At 49.6% G+C, this 26,889-nt stretch overlaps 1 protein-coding gene across 2 annotated transcripts in view; it reads right to left on the bottom strand.

Moving 5' to 3' along the window:
* The window catches only part of sfxn5b (sideroflexin 5b), a 444,371-nt gene that overhangs the window by 180,497 nt on the left and 236,985 nt on the right, over positions 1-26,889 (bottom strand). For both annotated transcript variants that reach the window (XM_072497745.1, XM_072497746.1), the window contains exon 11: positions 7,219-7,334. In XM_072497745.1, coding sequence (XP_072353846.1) covers positions 7,219-7,334 — 116 coding nt within the window. The remainder of the gene's footprint in view (positions 1-7,218; positions 7,335-26,889) is intronic.

The following is a 26,889-nucleotide window of genomic DNA, read 5'->3' as shown; positions in this document are numbered from 1 at the left end:
GGGGTTAGATATAGAGTAAAGCTCCCTCTACATTGTCCCCATCAAACTCTCCCAGGACAGATGCAGCACGGGGTTAGATACAGAGTAAAGCTCGCTCCACACTGTCCCCATCAAACACTCCCAGGACAGGTACAGCACGGGGTTAGATACAGAGTAAAGCTCCCTCTACACTGTCCCCATCAAACACTCCCAGGACAGGTACAGCACGGGTTAGATACAGAGTAAAACTCCCTCTACACTGTCCCATCAAACACTCCCAGGACAGGTGCAGCACGGGGTTAGATACAGAGTAAAGCTCCCTCTACACTGTCCCCATCAAACATTCCCAGGACAGGTACAGCAAGGGGTTAGATACAGAGTAAAGCTCCCTCTATACTGTCCCCATCAAATACTCCCAGGACAGCCACAGCACGGGGTTAAATACAGAGTAAAGCTCCCTCTACACTGTCCCCATCAAACACTCCCAGGACAGGTACAGCACGGGGTTAGATATAGAGTAAAGCTCCCTCTACATTGTCCCCATCAAACTCTCCCAGGACAGATGCAGCACGGGGTTAGATAAAGAGTAAAGCTCGCTCCACACTGTCCCCATCAAACACTCCCAGGACAGGTACAGCACGGGGTAAGATACAGAGTAAAACTCCCTCTACACTGTCCCATCAAACACTCCCAGGACAGGTGCAGCACGGGGTTAGATACAGAGTAAAGCTCCCTCGACACTGTCCCCATCAAACACTCCCAGGACAGGTACAGCACGGGGTTAGATACAGAGTAAAGCTCCCTCTACACTGGCCCCATCAAACACTCCCAGGACAGGTGCAGCACGGGGTTAGATAAAGAGTAAAGCTCCCTCTACACTGTCCCCATCAAACACTCCCAGGACAGGTACAGCACAGGGTTAGATATAGAGTAAAGCTCCCTCTACATTGTCCCCATCAAACATTCCCAGGACAGGTACAGCACAGGGTCAGATACAGAGTAAAGCTCCCTCTATACTGTCCCCATCAAATACTCCCAGGACAGCCACAGCACGGGGTTAAATAAAGAGTAAACTCCCTCTACACTGTCCCCATCAAACACTCCCAGGACAGGTACAGCACGGGGTTAGATAAAGAGTAAAGCTCCCTCTACACTGTCCCCATCAAACACTCCCAGGACAGGTCCAGCACGGGGTTAGATACAGAGTAAAGCTCCCTCTACACTGTCCCCATCAAACATTCCCAGGACAGATACAGCCCGGTGTTAGATACAGAGTAAAGCTCCCTCTACACTGTCCCCATCAAACACTCCCAGGACAGATACAGCACGGTGTTAGATACAGATTAAAGCTCCCTCTACACTGTCCCCATCAAACACTCCCAGGACAGGTAAAGCATGGGGTTAGATACAGAGTAAAGCTCCCTCGACACTGTCCCCATCAAACACTCCCAGGACAGATACAGCACGGTGTTAGATACAGATTAAAGCTGCCTCTACACTGTCCCCATCAAACACTCCCAGGACAGGTACAGCACGGGGTTAGATACAGAGTAAAGCTCCCTCTCCACTGTCCCCATCAAACACTCCCAGGACAGGTACAGCACGGGGTTAGATACAGATTAAAGCTCCCTCTACACTGTCCCCATCAAACACTCCCAGGACAGATACAGCACGGGGTTAGATACAGAGTAAAGCTCCCTCTAAACTGTTCTATCAAACACTCTCAGGACAGGTATAGCACGGGGTTAGATACAGATTAAAGCTCCCTCTACACTGTCCCATCAAACTCTCCCAGGGCAGGTACAGCAGGGGGTTAGATACAGAGTAAAGCTCGCTCTACACTGTCCCCATCAAACACTCCCAGGCCAGGTACAGCACGGGGTTAGATACAGATTAAAGCTCCCTCTACACTGTCCCCATCAAACACTCCCAGGACAGATACAGCACGGTGTTAGATACAGATTGAAGCTGCCTCTACACTGTCCCCGTCAAACACTCCCAGGACAGGAACAGCACGGGGTTAGATAAAGAGTAAAGCTCCCTCTACACTGTCCCCATCAAACACTCCCAGGACAGGTACAGCACGGGGTTAGATATAGAGTAAAGCTCCCTCTACATTGTCCCCATCAAACTCTCCCAGGACAGGTGCAGCACGGGGTTAGATACAGAGTAAAGCTCGCTCTACACTGTCCCCATCAAACACTCCCAGGCCAGGTACAGCACGGGGTTAGACACAGAGTAAAGCTCCCTCTACACTGTCCCCCATCAAACACCCCCAGGGACAGGTACAGAACGGGGTTAGATACAGAGTAAAGCTCCCTCTACACTGTCCTCATCAAACACTCCCAGGACAGGTACAGCATGGGGTTAGATACAGAGTAAAGCTCCCTCTACACTGTCCCCATCAAACACTCCCAGGACAGGTCCAGCACGGGGTTAGATACAGAGTAAAGCTCCCTCTACAGTGTCCCCATCAAACATTCCCAGGACAGATACAGCCCGGTGTTAGATACAGAGTAAAGCTCCCTCTACAGTGTCCCCATCAAACACTCCCAGGACAGATACAGCACGGTGTTAGATACAGATTAAAGCTCCCTCTACACTGTCCCCATCAAACACTCCCAGGACAGGTACAGCATGGGGTTAGATACAGAGTAAAGCTCCCTCTACACTGTCCCCATCAAACACTCCCAGGACAGGTCCAGCACGGGGTTAGATACAGAGTAAAGCTCCCTCTACACTGTCCCCATCAAACATTCCCAGGACAGATACAGCCCGGTGTTAGATACAGAGTAAAGCTCCCTCTACACTGTCCCCATCAAACACTCCCAGGACAGATACAGCACGGTGTTAGATACAGATTAAAGCTCCCTCTACACTGTCCCCATCAAACACTCCCAGGACAGGTACAGCACGGGGTTAGATACAGATTAAAGCTCCCTCTGCACTGTCCCCATCAAACACTCCCAGGACAGGTACAGCATGGGGTTAGATACAGAGTAAAGCTCCCTCGACACTGTCCCCATCAAACACTCCCAGGACAGATACAGCACGGTGTTAGATACAGATTAAAGCTGCCTCTACACTGTCCCCATCAAACACTCCCAGGACAGGTACAGCACGGGGTTAGATACAGAGTAAAGCTCCCTCTCCACTGTCCCCATCAAACACTCCCAGGACAGGTACAGCACGGGGTTAGATACAGATTAAAGCTCCCTCTACACTGTCCCCATCAAACACTCCCAGGACAGATACAGCACGGGGTTAGATACAGAGTAAAGCTCCCTCTAAACTGTCCTATCAAACACTCTCAGGACAGGTGCAGCACGGGGTTAGATACAGATTAAAGCTGCCTCTACACTGTCCCCATCAAACACTCCCAGGACAGGTACAGCACGGGGTTAGATACAGAGTAAAGCTCCCTCTCCACTGTCCCCATCAAACACTCCCAGGACAGGTACGGCACGGGGTTAGATACAGATTAAAGCTCCCTCTACACTGTCCCCATCAAACACTCCCAGGACAGATACAGCACGGGGTTAGATACAGAGTAAAGCTCCCTCTAAACTGTCCTATCAAACACTCTCAGGACAGGTACAGCACAGGGTTAGATACAGAGTAAAGCTCCCTCTACACTGTCCCCATCAAACACTCCCCAGGACAGGTACAGCACGGGGTTAGATACAGATTAAAGCTCCCTCTACACTGTCCCCATCAAACACTCCCAGGACAGATACAGCACGGGGTTAGATACAGATTAAAGCTGCCTCTACACAATCTCGATTAATGTACTAAAGCTCAGCGCCTCAGTAGAGCAAGATCCTATTATGATATGTTTATTTGCATTTGCAGCTGGCATATCTAATCTTAAGGAAGTAAATCGAAACATTATTTATGTGTGGAGGCAGCAACAAAAGTTGCTGCGTTTTGAGGCAGGCTGTTTACAGTGCCGGCCATGGCTCTCTGGGCTTTGCCCCTGGTTGGATACTAATGGTCCTCACCATCAGCTGTGAGTTAGGTGTGGGCTAGCTGGATGGCTGTGGCTGGTTGGTCAGCTGCAGGCTGGTTGGACGGCTTTCTGGCTCTGGGCTGGTTCGTTAGCTATGGGTTGGATGACTGGCTGCTCTGGTCTCTCTTTCCTGTTCTGCTACAGTCCCTGCTTCAGCTGCTGCTCTGTTGTCTTCCTGTCCTCTCTCTGCTGTCTTCCTGTCCTCTCTCTGCCTTCTTCCTGTCCTCTCTCTGCCTTCTTCCTGTCCTCTCTCTGCTGTCTTCCTGTCCTCTCTCTGCCTTCTTCCTGTCCTCTCTCTGCCTTCTTCCTGTCCTCTCTCTGCCTTCTTCCTGTCCTCGCTCTGCCTTCTTCCTGTCCTCTCTCTGCTGTCTTCTCTCCTCAGCTCAAACTATAAGTTGAGAAACAGAAAAGCGAAACAATGGAGATGCTGGGAATCTGAAATTGAAACAGGAAATGTTGGAAACACTCAGCAAGAGAGTCGAATACATCGATGATCTTTGGTCAAAGCCAACGACACTAAGATATCAGGGGCTCATAACTCCATAGTTAATTCCATATTACTACTGATCTTATCATAGAATTTACAGTGGAGAAGGAGGCCATTCGGCCCATCGGGTCTGCACCGGCCCTTGGAAAGAGCACGCTACTTAAGCCCTCACTTCCACCCTATCCCTGTAACCCAGTAATCCCTCCTAACCTTTTTTGGACACTAAGGGCAATTTAGCGTGGCGTCTTTGGACTGTGGGAGAAAACCGGAGGAAACACCTTTGCCTCCTTACTGTATCCGTATTAAAATTGCCCTGAGTGTTGGGTGGGGTTACTGGGTTATGGGGATAGGGTGGAGGGGTTGACCTTGGGTAGGGTGCTATTTCCAAGAGCCGGTGGAGACTCGATGGGCCGAATGGCCTCCTTCTGCACTGTAAATTCTATGATTCTATGATCTATGAAACCCACGCAGACACGAAGAATGTGCCGACTCCGCACAGACAGTGACCCAAGCCGGGAATTGAACCTGGAGCTGTGAAGCAACTGTGCTAACCACCGTGCCGCCCGATCTTCTGAGTGTTTAAAGCATTTATTAATTGCGGACCTCTTAACTCGTACTATCTTTAAATCTTTTTGCCCCAGAAAGTGCTGGTTTTGTGTCTGGATGTGTTCTTCAGGGGCTGCCAACGTGAGTCACTGCACAATACACTTGCAAAACAGCAAGAAAGGGGAGACCCCTCATAATGTTGAGGTCCCATTCGTGTCGGAGCGGGATGATCAGACCTCAGGGGGAGTTTTGCAATGTGGTGCTCCCAATGGGGAGTGGATCCTGAGAAACTGTGGCATGTAGCCTCCGCTTCCCATCTGTAAATTTGAAGGGATCGTGCATTTCTGGTATCCCAGGGTATGGTCCTTGGGATAGCTGCTCCCCACTGAGATTACAGAAACATCCCAATAATACGGGCACAGTAAGGATGCAGAGGTGTTTGAAGTTTAGCTGGAATTGGATGGGCAGTGACCAGGGGCTGTGTCGACAAAATATAGACAATAAACAAGAAACAAAATAAAGACTTGTATTTCTTTCATGACCTCAGGATGTCTCAAAGTGCTTTACAGACAATGAGGTAACATCTGAACTGTTGCCAGCTCCCACGTGTTGTCTGTTTTCGTAACGTTGATTGAGAGACAAATATTAGTCTGGACACTGGGGAGAACTCTGTCCTCTTTTACATTTATCTGAGAGGGCAGACAGGGTCACTTCATAGATTCCCTGCAGTGCAGAAGGAGGCCATTCAGCCCATCGAGTCGGCACCCACCCTCTCAGCATAACGTTTCACCCGAAAGATGGCACCTCCGACAGTGCAGCACTCCCTCAGCACTGTCCTGTTGCTAACTGTGATTCTGCACTCAAATCTCTGCAGTGGAACATAACGTGCTGACTCGGGGAAGTGCTACCCACTGAACATGACTGAGACCAAATTGATGCAACAAAGATAGAGATGCTGGGTGGGCACGGTAGCGCAGTGATTAGATCATAGAATTTTATTTACGGTGCAGAAGGAGGCCATTCGGCCCATCGAGTCTGCACCAGCTCTTGGAAAGAGCACCCTACCCAAGGTCAACCCCTCCACCCTATCCCCAGTAACCCCACCCAACACTAAGGGCAATTTTGGACACTAAGGGCAATTTATCATGGCCAATCCACCTAACCCGCACATCTTTGGACTGTGGGAGGAAACCGGAGCACCCGGAGGATACCCACGCACACACGGGGAGGATGTGCAGACTCCGCACAGACAGTGACCCAAGCCGGAATCGAACCTGGGACCCTGGCGCTGTGAAGCAATTGTGCTATCCACAATGCTACCGTGCTGCCCAACCTATGGTTAGCACTGCTACCTCACGGCATCAAGGACCCCGGTTCGATTCTGGCCCCGGGTCATTGTCCATGTGGAGTTTGCACATTCTCCCGTGTTGCCTTTGCCTATGGATTTACATTGTGCATTTATGTATGCCCTATGTTTTATTTCATGTATGGAATGATCTGTCTGGACTGTACACAGAACAAGACTTTTCACTGTACCTCGGTGCACGTGACAATAAAACAAACCCAATCCAATCCAAATCCGTGGCTATGTGGGTCCGACCCCCACAACCCAAAGATGTGCAGGGTAGGTGGGTCGGCCACGTTAAATTACCCCTTAATTGGAACAAATTTTAAAACAAATAAGATAGAGATGTTGGTGGCACAGATTGCATATTGGATGAGAAGCCACTTCCTTACTGACTGAACGTATACAGAAAGGGTTCAAAGAGCTACTCAAGTTTTGGTATTTAGAGGAGAAACTGTAAATGGGACAATGTAGGGACTTGACAGGCACTGAATACTGGTGGGCCTTTCTGGAGGAAACATGCAGGTTCCTCACCAGCTCTCTAGCCAGTTGGCAAAACTCGCTATGCCTCCATAAAATCTCCCCAATGTTTATCCTTCCACTGATAACACTGACCTACTTCTCGTAGCTTCTGCTTTTTATTTGAGGAAGTGTCAGGCCAAGTGATCAAAAGATTGTTTGAAAATTCACTGGTAGATTTTGAGACATGTCCCAAAGGAATTTGGAGAGGATTGAGGAGAGTTAATGACTGAAGCGGCTGAAGTTACAGCCGCTAATGGTGGGGACGAGGAAAATCGTGATATGCAAAGGGGCGGAAGGGGCAAATAGCAAAGCACAGAGTCAAACACGTACGTGTTGGGCAGCAACCCTGGAGGATCCAATGACATTTCCGTCCACGTCCAACACGGAGATCCCTTCCTCCAGCTCACTATGCCTCATCAGCACCACGTTGCAGACATTAGCAGTTGCTGCAGGAAATCAAAATACACAAGAGCACTCAGAAATATTCTGGGACAGAATCCTACATCATAGGAAGAGGCTATTGTACCCATAATGCCTTCGCCAGTGACAGCCAACCTTCCACGTTATCTGCAGGCCCCCCTATTGCATATGGGGGTTCTAATTCTCCAGAATATGTACAAGGTTTTCTATTTGCCTAAATGTATATGCAAGGTCTCCCATGCCCCACTAACATGTCCGGGGAGGCTTTTTCCTACAATATAAACAGGGACTGCTGTTCAGTGTAATATTCATGGGGCCCTGCTACTTCTATAATATACAAAGGGACAGAGGGGGAGAGAGAGAGAAATGTGTGTAAGAGCAAGCGGAAAAGTGAAAGAAAACATACTAGCTATATCAATTACACACCTGTTGTAGTTTTAGCTGTTTAAATTACAGACAATCTATAAATAAGGAGGCATATTAAACTGAAATTTGTCACACCTGGTCTCTGTCATTAACCTTATCAAAATGTTTGGGTTGGAAAGATTGTGGCTAAAGTTGTGGGTAATGGTCGAGTATGGCTCTCTTCCACACAAAGGGACAGAAATTCTTTAAGAAATCCAAAGCAGGCCCTCTCTGTGAAAGTAAATATTTCGGTGCTCTGCCATGTTATGCTGTTGTGAATTGGTGCTGAGGAGCGCAGTCCGAGGGGTGGCGAGGCGATAAATACCCTCCCAACAATTGCTGTCATGGTGCCGAAGGGGGTCCTTCATGGGAGGGGGGCTTGTGCTGGGCTGGAGGGGCTCAGGTCGAGGGTCTGCCCTGGGATGGGGTTCCTTTGGCTGCCCTCCCCATCTGCAGCTGTCAAAATCCATTAAACACTCACTCAGTGTGTAAAAGTTAAAGTTTTCCAATAATAAAGTGAAAATGTGCTCATCTGTACCCCTATGCCATTTGGACACTCGCTCTATCTCATAATACACATCCTGAATAAGAAAGTGAAAATGAGGAGCGGAGAATCGGCGCCATTTGGCACGGCGCCGGTCGCGGGCCGCTGTCCATGGCCGGCCCGCCGATTCCCCGGCCCAGATAGGCCGAGCGGAAATGGCAGAGTCCCGCTGGCGCCGTTCACACCTGCTCGCAGGCGGCGGGAACTCCGCCCCTGTGGGGGCCAGAATCGCTACTGCCCGCGCCCGTTTCGCGCCGTCGTGAAACGCGACGGCGTTCACGACAGCGCGAACACTCCATCTCCATTTTGGAAAATCACGCCCTGTCTCTTTGTTCTGGAGTGCTGCATAGAAAGTGAAGGGGCTGTACTTCCAATTCAGCAATTAACCAGCAGTTCTTCCCTTGAGAACGGGGGTGGGGGGGGAGCTGAATGAGGGGCCTGGGAGGGTCGAATTGTGGCCTAGACTGGGTGACGTGAAGGGGAGTTCTGAGAGGGGGGCCTTGCCACTGATTAGGGTGCCCTGCCTGCGATCAGGGGAGGGGGTTGCTGCAGCAGCTAATGGAGATCGTTGCGTCCTTTAAAAACATTGCTCCGATCTCAGAGGAGGGGGACCTGTCCGAAAGATTAGGACCCGCTCCTCTACACTGCAGAGTGCATGCATCCCCGTATTCCATGGGATGGCACCTTGGGGATGTTCCTAATGCCAGCGGACACCAGACCAGATTCTCTGCTGGCAGGAGCACTTCTGAGCAGACAATCCCAGCCCTGGCTCCAGCTGAGTGTCATGTGAGGGTCCCTTTAAGAAATAGGTGTTTACAAATGGGTGTGTATATAAGTATCTATAGTGAGAGTACCTTTAAGAAATGGGTGTTTATTACTGCAGTGATGTCAGAGAGTGGGTGGAGCTGGGCTGTCTGTCAACTTTTTACTTTCGATTTAGGCTGTTTGCTGCAGGGTGTGTTTTAGTTTAGTTTTCAGAGCTTAATAGCTGCAGTCACAGCCAGAAGGTGTATTAGAGTCTCTGTAATCTAAAGACTGTAAATTGATCCTGGTGATTTAAAACTAATAACAGTAGTGACTTTAACTTGATGTGCTTCTGGTAAAAGGTGTTTTAAGTCTTATGGATGTTAAAAGGAAAGCTTAAAGGATTACTTAGTGTTGTATTCTTTGGGGGTCGTATTTGAATTAATGATTGCTAAGATGTTCACTGTATGTTTTAAAAAGGTTAACTTGAGTTCATAGAATAAACATTGTTTTGCTTTAAAAAATACTTTTCCATTTCTGCTGTCCCACACCTGTAGAGTGGGTCGTGTGCTCCCCATACCACAATCTAGTAAAAGTTGTGGGGCAGGTGAACTCCATGATACACTTTGGGATTCTCTAAAACCTGGCCCATAACATGAGTCTCTGGCAGACTCTGACAGGGCAGCACGGTAGCATGGTGGTTAGCACAATTGCTTCACAGCTCCAGGGTCCCAGGTTCGATTCCCGGCTTGGGTCACTGTCTGTGCGGAGTCTGCACATCCTCCCCGTGTGTGCGTGGGTTTCCTCCGGGTGCTCCGGTTTCCTCCCACAGTCCAAAGATGTGCAGGTTAGGTGGATTGGCCATGATAAATTGCCCTTAGTGTCCATAATTGCCCTTGGTGTTGGGTGGGGTTACTGGGTTACGGGGACGGGGTGGAGGTGTGGACTTGGGTAGGGTGCTCTTTCCAAGAGCCGGTGCAGACTCGATGGGCCGAATGGCCTCCTTCTGCACTGTAAATTCTATGTAATCTATTTTGGTGTGAATCTATCATATCCCGAACAACACTTTCTCCAAGGCACCTTTGTCCAAAGCATCTAACCAAATCTTGTTCCATGGAAAATAACAAAGCAATTTTCAAAGCAAAGAGAAAAATTACTCGATTAGCAACAAGTGTTCTGTTGATAGTTAGAAAATATCAACAATCTAACCAATGAGAAAATGAGAGCCTGGACAAAGAGATTATGAGACAGGTAGAGGAAGAAATACAGATATATATGCCAGAGTTTTCTGCTCATACTAATTTAAAAAAAAATTTAGAGTACCCAATTAATTTTATCCAATTAAGGGGCAATTTAGTGATCTACTCTGCACATCTTTGGGTTGTGGGGGTGAGACCCAAGCAGACACGGGGGGTATGTGCAAACTCCACACAGAGGCCGGTATTGAACCTGGGACCTCGGCGCCGTGAGGCAGCAGTGCTAACCACTGTGCCACCGTGCTGCCCTAGCTCATCCCTAATTTAAACCTTTGAAACTAAATGTGTTAAATTTTGCCTCCAAGTATCACCAGTGTTTTGTTTTTGGTTGGAAAATGCGAACCTTCCAAACGTGAATACTCCCAGTGGCCACGGCTCAAATCTCGTGCTGCTGGGCCTACAGAGCTGCCAGCCACCCCGTGCTGGGACTTCATCTCCAGATTCGGGGCCTTTTCTGGTGCGGGGATTCGGGTCGGAATTCTCCCATTTTGTGACTAAGCGCAGCGGTGGGCTGCTCCCGTCCTGTGTACCAGAATATTAATTATGCACAAGCGAGTTCCCCACCAACCCCCCCTGGCAGGTCATCAGCCTCAAGAGGAAGTCTGTTCTTTCATTCAACCTGGGGAGGGGAGGGGGGGAGAAAGGAGAACCCTGTACTCCCCAACCCCAGGCACAGTCCTGATTAGACGGCGACAGAGGAGGGTCTATGAAGACCGGTTTGGCATGGGGATGGAAGTCGGAGCCAATCTGGCCCCGGCGGTGTGGTTAACACTGCATCAGGAGCAGTGCAGCACTATGGAAGAAAGTTGCTGCGCTCATCCTGAAAGTCCCTGGCAAACTGAGGACGGCCTTGTGCACGCTGGTCTTTAGCGATTGGGTTTGACGCCGACATCATTTGCTGCTGGCGTGACGCAAGATCGAAAGACCTGAATGAATGCCGGCGGGTAGGGTTTTTTACTTGAGCATTCATGAGATGCGAATGAATGTAAATTGCATTCGCGCGACCTGCCAATAACCAGCCATTGGGAGAATTACAACAGGATTTTACACCAACGCTTCCCAACTTTTATGGTCCTGCCAGATTTAATGCACCTGCCTGCCACCGAACCCGCTGTGGGCAGTTTGGGAGAATTCCGCTCTGTGTCAGCTGCCTGCTCCAAGGAAGCGGGCAGCTCATGAGACTAACTAAGGCCCCACCTGGGAGCTATTTTGAGGCAGCCTCAGTATTTTACAGACTCTCAGTGGAAGGCTAGTGGTTCACGACTCCGGATGCTCCATGCCCCAGGGCTGTGGGGCTGTGAGGCTACAGCCTTGTTAGTGAATAGGCCGGTGGAGGTGTTTACCCTTCATCCCGGGGTCTCTTCTGGCTTTGTGAGTCTTCAATGCAACCCTCCGATGTTGGGGGCGGGATTCTCCGCTGCGCCAGTAGCGCACCCACGCCCTCGGGTTTCCCGGCGGTATGGGGTGGCCACAATGGGGAATCCCAGTGGCAGGTTGCGGGGACGGAGAATCCCGCTGCCGGCGAAGGCGCGCCGCTGAGGAACACGTGGCGGATCGGAGAATCCCGCCCAAGGAGTCTTTATGGTTCCTGACTAGTCGCAGCAATACAACCTCCACCAGAGAGGCTCCCGAGTTGCAGCCCCTCTGATTACAGCATTGAGAACCTGCCCTCCTTCGTAGGATGGTAAACATGGGAGTGGTCAACTTGGAGTCATTAATTACCCATTTTTACACCATCCTTTTCCTCAGCATTATGAAAAGTATTATGAAAGTATTCAACGAAAAAGAAGAAAACACAGGTTTTCCACTCCTGTCAGGGGCAGGAATCGTAGCGGTCAGGGGCAGAAACGTTAGCATGATGGAAAAAGGTGTCAGCGGGAAACTAGCTTGCAATTTATTCTCCCGACAGCGGGTTGAAGGTGGGTTGAGTTTCCCACTGATCTTGATCAGGAACCATGGGTGGGATTCTCTAATCCCGCGGCAGTGTCCACGCCGTCGCGTTTTACGACGGTGTGAACGGGCCGACCCGATGACTAATTCTGGCCCCTCCAGGGAGCCAGCACAGCGAACCGCTCCAGCTCCCGGTGTGAACTGGGCGCCGTGGGATCCGCACGTGCGCAGTGGCTTCCTTCAGTGGCTGGGGGCCTCCTTTCCTACGCGCCGGCCCCTGTAGCCCTGCGCCATGTTGCGTCGGGGCCGGCGCGTAAGAAAGGAGGCCCCCAGCCAGAGAGGCCGGCCCGTCGATCGGTGGGCCCTGATCGCGGGCCTGGCCACATCGGAGGCCACCCCGGGGTCGGACCCCCCCCTCCCCCCTCCTCCCCTACAGGCCGCCCTCCCCAACCCTTCCACGCCGGTTGAGAGCAGGTGTGGACGGCGCCGGCGGGACTCGCCGTTTCCACGACGGCCGCTCGGCCCATCCCGGGCCGAGAATCGCGGGCCGGCCGCGTAGAGCGGTCCCTGACCGGCACCGCGCCAGTGGCTCTGCGGAGAATCGTGTGCCGGCGTAGGGGCGGCGTGGCGCTATTCGCACTGGTTGCGGGGATTTTCCGGCCCAGCTCCGGACTGAGAGAATCCCGCCCCAATTTCATTCACTTGCCCCTCATGAAAGCTCAGTAAAAGACTTTCTCTAGAATTATGCGGATAATTAGATCAGTCTGTTTCCCAACTGGATAAGCTTCATCAATGACATCACGTTTATCAGATGCTGCTTTTGTCTAACTTTAAGGGAATTGCTGTGAGATTTCAGGGGCGAGATTCTCCGAACCCCCGCCGGGTCGGAGAATCGCCGGGGGCTGGCGTGAATCCCGTCCCCGCCGGTTGCCGAATTCTCCGGCACCGGATATTCGGCGGGGGCCGGAATTGCGCCGCGCCGGTTGCCGAATTCTCTGGGACCCGAGATTCGGCGGGGGCGGGAATCGCGCCGCGCCGGTTGGCGGGCCCCCCCCCGCTCGATTCTCCGGCCTGGATGGGCCGAAGTCCCGCCGTTAAAATGCCTGTCCCGCCGACGTAGATTAAACCACCTACCTTACCGGCGGGAGAAGGCGGCGCGGGCGGGCTCCGGGGTCCTGGGGGGGGGCGCGGGGCGATCTGGCCCCGGGGGGGTGTCCCCATGGTGGCCTGGCCCGTGATCGGGGCCCACCGATCCGCGGGCGGGCCTGTGCCGTGGGGGCACTCTCTCTCTTCCGCCTCCGCCACGTTCTCCACCATGGCGGAGGCGGAAGAGACTCCCTCCACTGCGCATGCGCGGGAATGCCGTCAGCAGCTGCTGACGCTCCCGCGCATGCGCCGCCCGGAGATGTCATTTCCGCGCCAGCTGGCGGGGCACCAAAGGCCTTTTCCGCCAGCTGGCGGGGCGGAAATTCGTCCGGCGCCGACCTAGCCCCTTAAGGTTGGGGCTCGGCCCCCAAAGATGCGGAGCATTCCGCACCTTTGGGGCGGCGCGATGCCCGTCTGATTTGCGCCGTTTTGAGCGCCAGTCGGCGGACATCGCACCGTTTCCGGAGAATTTCGCCCCAGATGCTTGTATCAGAGATTGTACCAAGGCTGGGCACAGGTGGCTATACCAGTGGGGAGGTGAATGGCCGAGGCAAGGCGGGAGGAGGCAGTGGAATACGGGAGGGAGGGAAAAAAACAGAGGCAGGACTTGGAGTTGGAGTTAGGGGGGTTGTCAAGGAACAGAGTGGAGTGGTGAAAGACTGTCCTGAGTCAAGGGTTGTCAGACTGTCCAAGGAAGAGCCTGAGATTATTCTGGGGCTCAGCCTACAATGTTGGGCGCAATAGATGAAGAAAGAAGAGAAATCGGCAGCGGGATTCTCCAACCCCCCCCCCCCGGCAATTCTCCGGGCCCCGATGGGCCGAGCGGCCGTCCGTTTTGGGCCAGTCCCACCGGTGTGGGTTAGGCCATGGTCCCACACGGCGGGACCTGGCAAGTAAGTCGGCTGGTGCGGTCCTCGGGGGGGGGGGGGGATCCGACCCTGGGGGGGGCCCCCACGGTGTCCTGGGCCCGCAATCGGGGCCCACCGATCTGCGGGCGGACCTGTGTGTGGGGGCACTCCTTCCTTCCGCGCCGGCCCGTGTAGGGCTCCGCCATGGCCGGCGTGGAGAAGAGAACCCCCGCGCATGCGCCAGAATACGCCGGTCGGTCTGCGCATGTGCGTAACCACGCCGGCGGTTCCGCGCATGCGCGAACTCACACAGTCCCTTCGGCGCCGGCTGGTGCGGCGACAACCTCTCCAACGTCCACCTACCCCATTCCGCACTTTCAGGGGCTGTTGACGCTGGAGAGGTTGGAGCCGGTTTTCCCGTCGGCATGGGGACTTAGTTCCCGGAAAGGAGAATCCCGCCCCGGATCTCTAACGTCGCGATCTCAGGATTACTACCAGTGCCGGGTGCTTGTCAGAGTAGAAATAGCAGGATATATCAGATAAATACATGGCTGAAGTGATGGTGTGAGGGGGAGGGTTTCAGATTCCTGGGGCATTGGGACCCGTCCAAACTGGAAAGGTTACACCTGGGCAGGACCGGGACTGATGTCCTATGGGGAGTATTTGCTGGAGTGGTTGGGGAGAGTTTAAACGAATATGGCAGGGGAATGGGAACCTCTGCAAGGAGTCAGAGGAGGAGCAAATAAGGACAAAAACAAAAGACAGAAAGGGGAATAAAAAAAGTGATAGGCAGATAAACCAAGAGGCAATTTCAAACAGGGCCACAGTGAAAAATATTGGGAGCGGGACTAGTAACGTTAAAAAGACAAGCTCGAAGGCTTTGCGACTTAATGCATTCGCAATAATGTGAATGAACTAATCGCGCAAATAGATGTGAACGGGTATGACATAGTCGGGATTACGGAGACATGGCTGCAGGGTGACCAGGGATGGGAACGGAATGTTCAGGGGTATTCAGTATTGAGGAAAGACAGACAAAAAGCAAAAGGCAGTGGAGTTACATTCTGGTCAAGGAGGATACAATAGTGAGGGAGGATATTAGCTCCGACAATGCGGAATCTGTATGGGTAAAGCTGAGGAACAGCAAGAGTCAAAAAACATTAGTGGCCGTCATATATAGACCAAAAGCTGCAGTGATATTGTTGGGAATGGCATTAAATAGGAAATTAGACATGTATGTGATAAAGGAACAACTGTAATTATGGGTGATTTTAACCTGCATATAGATTGGAAAATCAAATTAGCCACAATAATAAATAATAACATTTTATTGTCACGAAAAGCCCCTAGTCGCCACATTCCAGCGCTTGTTCGGGTAAGCTGGTACGGGAATTGAACCCGTGCTACTGGCCTTGTTCTGCATCACAAACCAGCTGTCTAGCCCACTGAGCTAAACCAGCCCTGGTTTACTGGAGGAGGAATTCCTGGAGCGTATCTGGGATGGTTTGCTAAATCAATATGTTGAGAAGCTCATCGAGAGAACAGGCCATCCTAGACTGGGTACTGTGCAATGAGAACAAATCACTGCCAATCTAGTTGTGCGAGACCCCTTAGGGATGAGCGACCATAATATGATAGAATTTTTCATCAAGATGAAGAGTGAAGGGTGGCACGGTGGCGCAGTGGGTTAGCACTGCTGCCTCACGGCGCCGAGGTCCCAGGTGCGATCTCGGCTCTGGGTCACTGTCCGTGTGGAGTTTGCACATTCTCCCCGTCTTTGCGTGGGTTTCACCCCCACAACCCAAAAGATGTGCCGGGTAGGTGGATTGGCCACGCTAAATTGGCCCTTATTTGGGAAAAAAATATTCAATACTCTAAATTTTTTTTTTTTTTTAAAGCTGGAGAGTGAAGTAGTTGATTCTGAGACTGGGGTCCTGAATCTTAATAAAGGAAACTACGATAAAATGAGGCGTGAGTAGGCAATGATCGATTTGTGAATGTTACTTAAAGGGATGACAATGGATAGGCAATGGCAAACAATCAAAGAGTGCATGGAGGAACTGCAGCAATTGTTTATTCCTGTCTGGCACAAAGTAAGACAGTAAAGGTGGCCAATCATGTCTTACAAGGGAAATTAGGGATAGTATTCGATCCAGGCAAGTAGCATACAAATTGGCCAAGAAAAATAACAGGTCTGAGGATTGGGAACTGTTTAGAATTCAGCAAAGGTAGGCCAAGGAATTGATTAAGAAGGGGAAAATAGAGTATGAGAGTAAGCTTTCAGGTAATATAAAAACTGACTGTAAAAGTTTCTATAAGTACGTGAAGAGAAAAAGATTGGTGAAGACAAATGTAGGTCCCTTAGTCAGAAACAGTCAGGGGACAAAGAAATGGCTGAGCAACTAATTACATACTTTGGCTCTGTCTTCACAAATGAGGACACAAATAAGATACCAGAAATGTTGGGGAATGCAGGGTTTAGTGATAGGGAGGAACTGAAGGTGATCAATATCATTAGAGAATTGATGGAATTGAAGGCTCATAAATCCCCAGGGCCTGATAATTTACAGAGTCAGCATGGATTTATGAAGGGGAAATCATGCTTGACAAATCTACTGTAATTATTTGAGGATGTTGCTAATAGAGTTGATAAAAGGGAGCCAGTGGATGTGGTTATTTGGACTTTCAGAAGGCTTTTGACAAAGTCCCGTATAAGAGATTAGCGTGTAAAATAAAAGCATATGGAATTGCGGGAAGTGTATTGAGATGAATAGAAAACTGGTTAGCAGACAGGAAACAAAGAGTAGGAATTAATGAGTCATTTTCAAATTGGCAGGCACTGACGAGTGGGGTACCGCAGGGATCGGCGCTGGGACCCCAGCTATTCACAATATATATTAATGATTTAGATGAGGGAACATAATGTCATATCCCCAAATTTGCAGATGGCACCAAGTTGGGTGGGAGGGTGAGCTGTGAGGAGGATGCAGAGATCCTTCAGTGAGATTTGGACAGGCTGAGTGAGTGGGGAAATGAATGGCAGATGCAGTATAATGTGGATAAATGTGGGTATGTCCGCTTTGGTAGCAAAAACAGGAAGGCAGACTATTATCTGAATGGCCAGAAATTAGGAGAGGGGATGGTGCAGCGAGACCTGGGTTTCCTCCTACACCAGTCACTGAAGGTAAGCATGCAGGTGCAGCAGGCGGTAAAGAAGGCAAGCTGTATGCTGGCCTTCATTGCGAGAGGATTCGAATACAGGAGCAGGGATGTGTTGCTGCAATTATACTGGGCCTTGGTGTAGTTCTAGCTGTAGGGGGAGTGCAGCGAAGGTTTACCAGACTGATCCCTGAAATGGCAGGACTGACTTATGAGGAGAGATTGAGTCAGTTAGGATTGTATTTGCTGAAGTTCAGAAGAATGAGGGGGGATCTCATAGAAACCGATAAAATTCTAACAGGACTGGACAGGGTAGATGCAGAAGGGATGTTCCCGGTGGTGGGGGTGTCCAGAACCAGGGGTCACAGTCTGAGGATACGGGTAGACCATGTAGGGCAGAGATGAGGAGAACCCAGAGAGTGGTTACCCTGTGGAGTTCGTTACCACAAGTAGTTGAGGCCAAAACATTGTATGGTTTCAAGAAGCAGTTAGATACAGCACTTAGGGTGAAGGGATTAAAGGCTATGGGGGAAAGCGGGATTAGGCTATTGAGTTGGATGATCAGCCATGATCGTAATGAATGGTGGAGCAGGCTTGAAGGGCCGAATGGCTTACTCCTGTTTTGTCTATATTAAGTAGACTGTGCTACGGCTATGCGGGCCATGTTAGAAGGCTCTGCATGACACATATATCTTAGTCCTGCTCTTGGGCATTGGAAGGCGTCACTGGGCAGATAGCACAGTCACGGTCAGGGAGGCACCTGCATCCTGTAAGTTGGGAGCTGAAAAGATATGGGGGGGTGGTCTCATGGGGGAGGAGAGCATTGGGGGTGGGTGGGGGTGGCTGGTTCCCGGAAAGTCAGGTTGAACCGTGGCCCTGAGCGAGGGGGGGGGGGGGGGGGGTGACAAAGGGTATGGCAACATCACCATTAAAGGATTTAGGAGGGAGGATGGGAATATCAACATGAACAATGATGGGTTCAAGGATAACTGGGAGAGGTTGGTTAGTGATAGGAGGAAGGGGGGTTAGGAGGTGACGAAGATGGTCGGGTCTTGGTGGATGATAGGAGAGATTGCTGGTCCCTCACATGAATAGTCGCAGCATCATTTATGAGTTTACCGTGCAATGATATAGTTCAAAAATTAAGCTGGAGAAAAACAAATCGATCGGGCACGGTCTCCAGAGCGTGTGGGAGGAGTTCAGCATAGATATCTTGGCTGATTGAAGAGGAACCCTGTAACTATATTGCTCATCCATGGAGAGCATGGTTTAGCTGAGCGCTGGACTTGAGGGTCTCACACACAATGAATGAGCTTGGCTCCTTTTATAATGGTGCAGATCGAGGTGACAATCCATTAGGTTTAGATACTGCAGTGCCCATGACCTTAATTGACATCCGATCTTCACAGAGGCTTATTCCTTGTGGAGAAACAACACCATTGGAGGCCGTGGTGCCCTGCTTGCCTCTCGTCGAGCCACTGCTGGAAACCAGGGCAAGATTGATGGAATGCAGGTCGATAAGACCATAAGGCATAGAAGCAGAATTAGGCCACTCGGCCCATCGAGTCTGCTCCACAATTCAATCATGGCTGATACTTTCTCATCCCCATTCTCCTGCCTTCTCCCCATATGAAATGAAATGAAAATCACTTATTGTCACAAGTAGGCTTCAATGAAGTTACTGTGAAAAGCCCCTAGTTGCCACATTCCGGCGCCTGTTCGGGGAGGCTGGTACGGGAATTGAACCGTGCTGCTGGCCTGCCTTGGTCTGCTTTCAAAGCCAGCGATTTAGCCCAGTGTGCTAAACCATAACCCCTAACCCCGTTATTAATCAAGAACCTATCTATATCCAAGCACAAATCTGGCAAAAACTCTGTTCTGCTGGGCTTGGGTTTCCAAGGTAGCCGTCACTCTTCCACTGGAGACTTCAATACCCACGTATGCCAGAGCCAAGACACCATGTAGAATGTGGGGCGGCACAGTGGTTAGCACTGCTGCCTCACAGCACCAGGGACCAGAGTTTGATTCTGACCTTGGGTGACTGTCCAAAGTACCAGGCAAAATCCCAGAAAACTATTTTTATGGAACTCAATTTAATCAAACACTAAGTCAGAGGCCTTGACCTGATCCGTCTGCCTGTAATAGTCACCATTGCTTTTTAAAACAATATATATACCCTGATTAACAAGGCCATGTAGATACACATACAGACACTGTTTTACAGTAACTGTGTAGATGGTATGCAGGATATTTTATGTTTTTTGTACATACATACACAGCGAGAGAGATATGCACAGACTTGTAAATACATGAAAGTGTGTGTGCGTATTGAAGTGCATTATGTATGTGTGCAAGAGTGTGTATGTGTGTCTGCACGTGCGCACATGTAGCCTAGGGAGTAAATTACTACATTGATCTCCCAGATATTAAAAAGACCTAAATCATTAGACAGGAGAGGGTTAACCATCACATAAGCAAACAAATTAATTAGCGCATGAGCTCACAATCAGGCCTCCCAAGGCTTTCACAACACAGGACGCCTCTGAGAGTTCTGACAACAGCTGCTGGTACATGTCTCTGAATGGAAGCCAGGCCAGCTCTCTCCCATGCCTGCAATGACAAAACGTTCTGGAACTCGCACAGTTTTCAAATCAGTAGGCTGTGAGCAGCTCCGAGGAGATATCGGCTGACAAGAGATAAATACTAACGAAGGCCGGGGTATCGCCTGCGGAGGAAAACCAACACCAAGCGAAGCTCCAAGGGACAGCAGCTTGAGCTCCTGGTATTTACCACAGCACAGGAAGAACATACAGAGTGGGGAGAATATGGAATTCGCGACCACATGGAGTGGCTGAGGCAAAAAAGCGTAGCAGCGTTTCAGGGGAAGCTAGATATGTACACGAGGCAAAGAGGAATAGAATAATATGTTGACAGAGTGAAATGACGCAGAGTGGGCGGAGGCACTTCTGTGGCATAAATTCCAGCATAGACCTGATGGCTCGAATGGCCCCTTGTTGCTCCATCGCAGAATCAAATTGGTTTTAGCTATCTTGAAGACAGATTTTCTCTCATCTTCTGAGACTCCATGCCAAATTGACAATTCTGGAAGATTATACCAGAAGGAAAGATTTGATGTTGACAATTGCTTCTTACTGTAATTTTTGTCAGGAATAGACAACAATCTCAGGCTTCTGTCCATTGATTCGACACACGGTAATCTGCAATAAAATTACAGGCATTTCACATTCTCACTGGCTCTTAGAAGGTTGAGAATCTCTGGAAATCTCTTCTTCAAAAGGCAGTGGAAGCTAAATCTTTGAATAATCTTAAGGCAGAGCGAGATAGACTCTTGATTAACAAGGGGGGAGGGGTGAAGATTATTGGGTTTTCGGCAGGAATGTGGGGTTGAGGTCACAATCAGACCAGTCATGATTTTATTGAATGGTGGAGCAGGCTTGAGGGGCCGAGTGGCCTTCTCCTGCTTCTAATTCATCTGTCCGGATGTAAAACCAGGGTCCCTGGTCGTGCACTCAGCTCCTGTGCGGACCAACTGGCCGATGGACATCTTCAACCTCTGCCTACTCTGTTCCGAGTTTCCCAACTGCTTCAAGAAGACCACCATCATACCGGTGTCAAAGAAGAACCAGGCAACGTACCTCAATGACTACCGTCTGGTGGCCTTGACATCGATCATTATGAAGTACTTCGAGAGGTTGGTCATGAGACACATCAACTCCATACTCCCAGAACGCCTTGATCCACTGCAATTCGCATAACGCCACAACCGGTCCACATCAGACGCCATCTCCCTGGCTCTACACTCACACTGGAGCATCTCGATAACAAGGACTCCTGCGTCAGACTCCAATTCATTGACTACAGCTCCGCCTTCAACATCATAATCCCAGCCAAGCTCCTATCAAAACCCCAAAACCTAAGACTTGGCTCCCCACTCTGCAACTGGATCCCCGACTTTCTGGCCAACAGACCACAATCAGTAAGAATGAACAACAACACCTCCTCCACAATAGTCCTCAACACCGGCGCCCCGCAAGGCTGCGTACTTAGCCCCCTATTCTACTCCCTGTACACACACAACTGCGTGGCAAAACTTGGCTCCAACTCCATCTACAAGTTTGCTGACGATACAACCATAGTGGGCCGGATCTCAAATAACGATGAGTCCGAATACAGGAGGGAGATAGAGAACCTAGTGGAGTGGTGTAGCGACAACAATCTCTCCCTCAATGTCAGCAAAACTAAGAGCTGGTAATTGACTTCAGGAAGCAAAGTACTGTACACACCCCTGTCAGCATCAACGGGGCCGAGGTGGAGATGGTTAACAGCTTCAAATTCCTAGGGGTGCACATCTCCAAAAATCTGTCCTGGTCCACCCACGTCGACGCTACCACCAAGAAAGCACAACAGCGCCTATACTTCCTCAGGAAACTAAGGAAATTCGGCATGTCCACATTAACCCTTACCACCTTTTACAGATGCACCATAGAAAGCATCCTATCGGGCTGCATCACTGCCTGGTATGGCAACTGCTCGGCCCAGGACCGCAAGAAACTTCAGAGAATCGTGAACACAGCCCAGTCCATCACACGAACCCGCCCCCCATCCATTGACTCCATCTACACCTCCCGCTGCCTGGGGAAAGCGGGCAGCATAATCAAAGACCCTCCCACCCGGCTTATTCACTCTTCCAACTTCTTCCATCGGGCAGGAGATACAGAAGTCTGAGAACACGCACGAACAGACTGAAAAACAGCTTCTTCCTCACTGTCACCAGACTCCTGAACGACTCTCTTATGGACTGACCTCATTAACACTACACCCTGTATGCTTCATCCGATGCCAGTGTCTATGTATTTACATTGTGTATTTATGTTTGTCCTATGCTTTTTGTCACGTATGGAATATTCTGTCTGGACTGTACGCAGAACAATACTTTCGCTGTACTTTGGTACACGTGACAATAAACCAATCCAAATCCACATTCTGTTTAAAATGCACCTAAACTGACTGAGTTTAAATTGATCACATTTGGCCTCAAATGGAGAGATTGCCCATTTAGTCCGGAAAATGTTTTAACAGAGCTAGCAGTCCATAGGCATCATTCTCTGGTCATGTTGCACCTGGGGTAAATCCCACCATGTCGGGAGAATTGTGGGAGAGGCCGGAAACAGGATTTGCATGAGGCGCAAAACTGTCTCCGATTCTCCTGGCCTGCTGCAGCTGGCATGACCAGCACCTCACCCAAAAAGGGCGAGATATTGATCACGGGTTAATTTGCATTCATTTTAACTTCATTAGTGAGATTAAAGTTGAATGCAGCGGCCTCCCAGCATTCCCAAAGTCTTTGGCACTTGTCTACTCAATAATCACAGTCACCAGGTTTGTAAGTTAAAACACAATTCCTGTTTATTTATACCAAGAACTATCATGACATATGCAGTAAATACAACTGGATAGTAACAACGTGGTACCTACGACCCCCTTTAAATGTCCCACCCTCTATACACACATATAAGACAGACAAACACAAAGGGGGAAGGGGTGAAAAATAATAAAGATGAAAGTCAAAAGATAAGAGTCTTTGCTTTGGATGGTGTTTCTTTAGCTCACTTTTTTCACAGCAAGTTTGCAGATTAGTCCTTGATTTTGGTCAGTAATAGTTCTCTTTGTTGAATCACTCATTCATTCAGGATCCCTGTCGTGTAGAACAATGCAGTACTCACAGGCAATCTGGACGAACACTTTATTTCTCATCAAACTGGGCCTTCACCTCCAGCTTCGCAGTCAGGCCTCTATCTTTCTGCAGAGAGAGGTGGCCGGTTCCGCCTTTTGCATTTCAGGAGGGAGAGAGTTATCTGGTTCTTGCTTGAGAGAATCACAGGCCTCAAAGGAGAGGGTTCAGCTCGATCTTTTTGGAGAGGATAAGCAACAGTTTTCTGGAGAGGATTTAGCTGGATCTTTCACCTGCGTCGTCAAAATCTAAACTGATAGTTGCTTGGATCTCTGAACCATCCCACTGGGAGAAGCTCCAATCACCACCTATTACGCGGCAGAGCTCAGCGCTTTGGGCCAATTCATTGGCCACCAGTCAAATGGGGCTGGTTAGCACACTGGGATAATTCGCTGGCTTTTAAAGCAGACCAAGACAGGCCAGCAGCACGGTTCGATTCCCGTACCAGCCTCCCCGAACAGGCGCCGGAATGTGGCGACTAGGGGCTTTTCACAGTAACTTCATTGAAGCCGACTTGTGACAATAAGCGATTTTCATTTAATTTCATTTTCATTTTCAAATCAATCCAACCGAGTCCCAGCCAATCTCTGTCAATGATGCGGGACAGTCTACAACTCCAGTACGATTCAGCACAGGTTTCTGTTTGAATTAAAGGCACAGGCCACTGCTTTTGTCTGTTTAAGAACAAAGAAAGAACAAAGAACAAAGAAATGTACAGCACAGGAACAGGCCCTTCGGCCCTCCAAGCCCGTGCCGACCATACTGCCCGACTAAACTACAATCTTCTACACTTCCTGGGTCCGTATCCTTCTATTCCCATCCTATTCATATATTTGTCAAGATGCCCCTTAAATGTCCCTATCGTCCCTGCTTCCACCACCTCCTCCGGTAGCGAGTTCCAGGTACCCACTACCCTCTGCGTAAAAAACTTGCCTCGTACATCTACTCTAAACCTTGCCCCTCTCACCTTAAACCTATGCCCCCTAGTAATTGACCCCTCTACCCTGGGGAAAAGCCTCTGACTATCCACTCTCTCTATGCCCCTCATAATTTTGTATACCTCTATCAGGTCGCCCCTCAACCTCCTTCGTTCCAGTGAGAACAAACCGAGTTTATTCAATCGCTCCTCATAGCTTATGCCCTCCATACCAGGCAACATTCTGGTAAATCTCTTCTGCACCCTCTCTAAAGCCTCCACATCCTTCTGGTAGTGTGGCGACCAGAATTGAACACTATACTCCAAGTGTGGCCTAACTAAGGTTCTATACAGCTGCAACATGACTTGCCAATTCTTATACTCAATGCCCCGGCCAATGAAGGCAAGCATACCGTATGCCTTCTTGACTACCTTCTCCACCTGTGTTGCCCCTTTCAATGACCTGTGGACCTGTACTCCTAGATCTCTTTGACTTTCAATACTCTTGAGGGTTCTACCATTCACTGTATATTCCCTACCTGCATTAGACCTTCCAAAATGCATTACCTCACATTTGTCCGGATTAAACTCCATCTGCCATCTCTCCGCCCAAGTCTCCAGACAATCTAAATCCTGCTGTATCCTCAGACAGTCCTCATCGCTATCCGCAATTCCACCAACCTTTGTGTCATCTGCAAACTTACTAATCAGACCAGTTACATTTTCCTCCAAATCATTTATATATACTACAAAGAGCAAAGGTCCCAGCACTGATCCCTGTGGAACACCACTGGTCACAGCCCTCCAATTAGAAAAGCATCCCTCCATTGCTACCCTCTGCCTTCTATGGCCTAGCCAGTTCTGTATCCACCTTGCCAGTTCACCCCTGATCCCGTGTGACTTCACCTTTTGTACTAGTCTACCATGAGGGACCTTGTCAAAGGCCTTACTGAAGTCCATATAGACAACATCTACTGCCCTACCTGCATCAATCATCTTAGTGACCTCCTCGAAAAACTCTATCAAGTTAGTGAGACACGACCTCCCCTTCACAAAACCGTGCTGCCTCTCACTAATACGTCCATTTGCTTCCAAATGGGAGTAGATCCTGTCTCTAAGAATTCTCTGCAGTAATTTCCCTACCACTGAAGTAAGGCTCACCAGCCTGTAGTTCCCGGGATTATCCTTGCTACCCTTCTTAAACAGAGGAACAACATTGGCTATTCTCCAGTCCTCCGGGACATCCCCTGAAGACAGCGAGGATCCAAAGATTTCTGTCAAGGCCTCAGCAATTTCCTCTCCAGCCTCCTTCAGTATTCTGGGGTAGATCCCATCAGGCCCTGGGGACTTATCTACCTTAATATTTTTTAAGACATCCAACACCTCGTCTTTTTGGATCACAATGTGACCCAGGCTATCTACACCCCCTTCTCCAGACTCAACATCTACCAATTCCTTCTCTTTGGTGAATACTGATGCAAAGTATTCATTTAGTACCTCGCCCATTTCCTCTGGCTCCACACATAGATTCCCTTGCCCATCCTTCAGTGGGCCAACCCTTTCCCTGGCTACCCTCTTGCTTTTTATGTACGTGTAAAAAGCCTTGGGATTTTCCTTAACCCTATTTGCTAATGACTTTTCGTGACCCCTTCTAGCCCTCCTGACTCCTTGCTTAAGTTCCTTCCTACTTTCCTTATATGCCACACAGGCTTCGTCTGTTCCCAGCCTTTTAGCCCTGACAAATGCCTCCTTTTTCTTTTTGACGAGGCCTACAATATCACTCGTCATCCAAGGTTCCCGAAAATTGCCGTATTTATCTTTCTTCCTCACAGGAACATGCCGGTCCTGTATTCCTTTCAACTGACACTTGAAAGCCTCCCACATGTCAGATGTTGATTTGCCCTCAAACATCCGCCCCCAATCTATGTTCTTCAGTTCCCGCCTAATATTGTTATAATTAGCCTTCCCCCAATTTAGCACATTCATCCTCGGACCACTCTTATCCTTGTCCACCAGTACTTTAAAACTTACTGAATTGTGGTCACTGTTACCGAAATGCTCCCCTACTGAAACATCTACCACCTGGCCGGGCTCATTCCCCAATACCAGGTCCAGTACCGCCCCTTCCCTAGTTGGACTGTTTACATATTGTTTTAAGAAGCCCTCCTGGATGCTCCTTACAAACTCCGCCCCGTCTAAGCCCCTGGCACTAAGTGAGTCCCAGTCAATATTGGGGAAGTTGAAGTCTCCCATCACCACAACCCTGTTGTTTTTACTTTTTTCCAAAATCTGTCTACCTATCTGCTCCTCTATCTCCCGCTGGCTGTTGGGAGGCCTGTAGTATACCCCCAATTAGCGGTTTAAATTAGCAACACAGGCGGCCTTAAAGACACATGACCATAAATCATCCATGGATCAAAAATGTAACGCCAAAAATAAAAAAGGAAATAAAGGAGTAAACAGGGAACAAAGAGGAAGGACCCTACAACTGAGATACCGGAGGAGTTTCACTACCCTGTTCTTTAGCCATAACCCTGCAAACATTGCCTTTTCAGGTATATATTGAACTCCCTTTTAAAAATTTCAGTTTCAACCTCACTTTCAGGCAATGTATTTCAGATGTAGTAACACTCTACAAAAAAAGGCTCCTCGTCTGCCCTGGTCCTTAGGTCAACTATTTTAGGTCCATGTCTGGGGATATCGTGTGCACGGTGTCCTTATCTGGGGAAGGATGTTCTTGCTATGGAGGGAGCGCAGCGAAGGTTCACCAGGCTGATTCCTGGGATGGCGGTTAGGATCATCATAGAATTTACAGTGCAGAAGGAGGCCATTCGGCCCATCGAGTCTGCACCGGCTCTTGGAAAGAGCACCCTACCCAAGGTCAACACCTCCACCATATCCCCATAACCCAGTAACCCCAC

This window comes from Scyliorhinus torazame, chromosome 3 (assembly GCF_047496885.1).
Source record: "Scyliorhinus torazame isolate Kashiwa2021f chromosome 3, sScyTor2.1, whole genome shotgun sequence".
Lineage (NCBI taxonomy): Eukaryota > Metazoa > Chordata > Chondrichthyes > Carcharhiniformes > Scyliorhinidae > Scyliorhinus > Scyliorhinus torazame.
The sequence above is the reverse complement of the archived record's forward strand: the minus strand, read 5'-3'. Positions and strand labels throughout refer to the sequence as shown.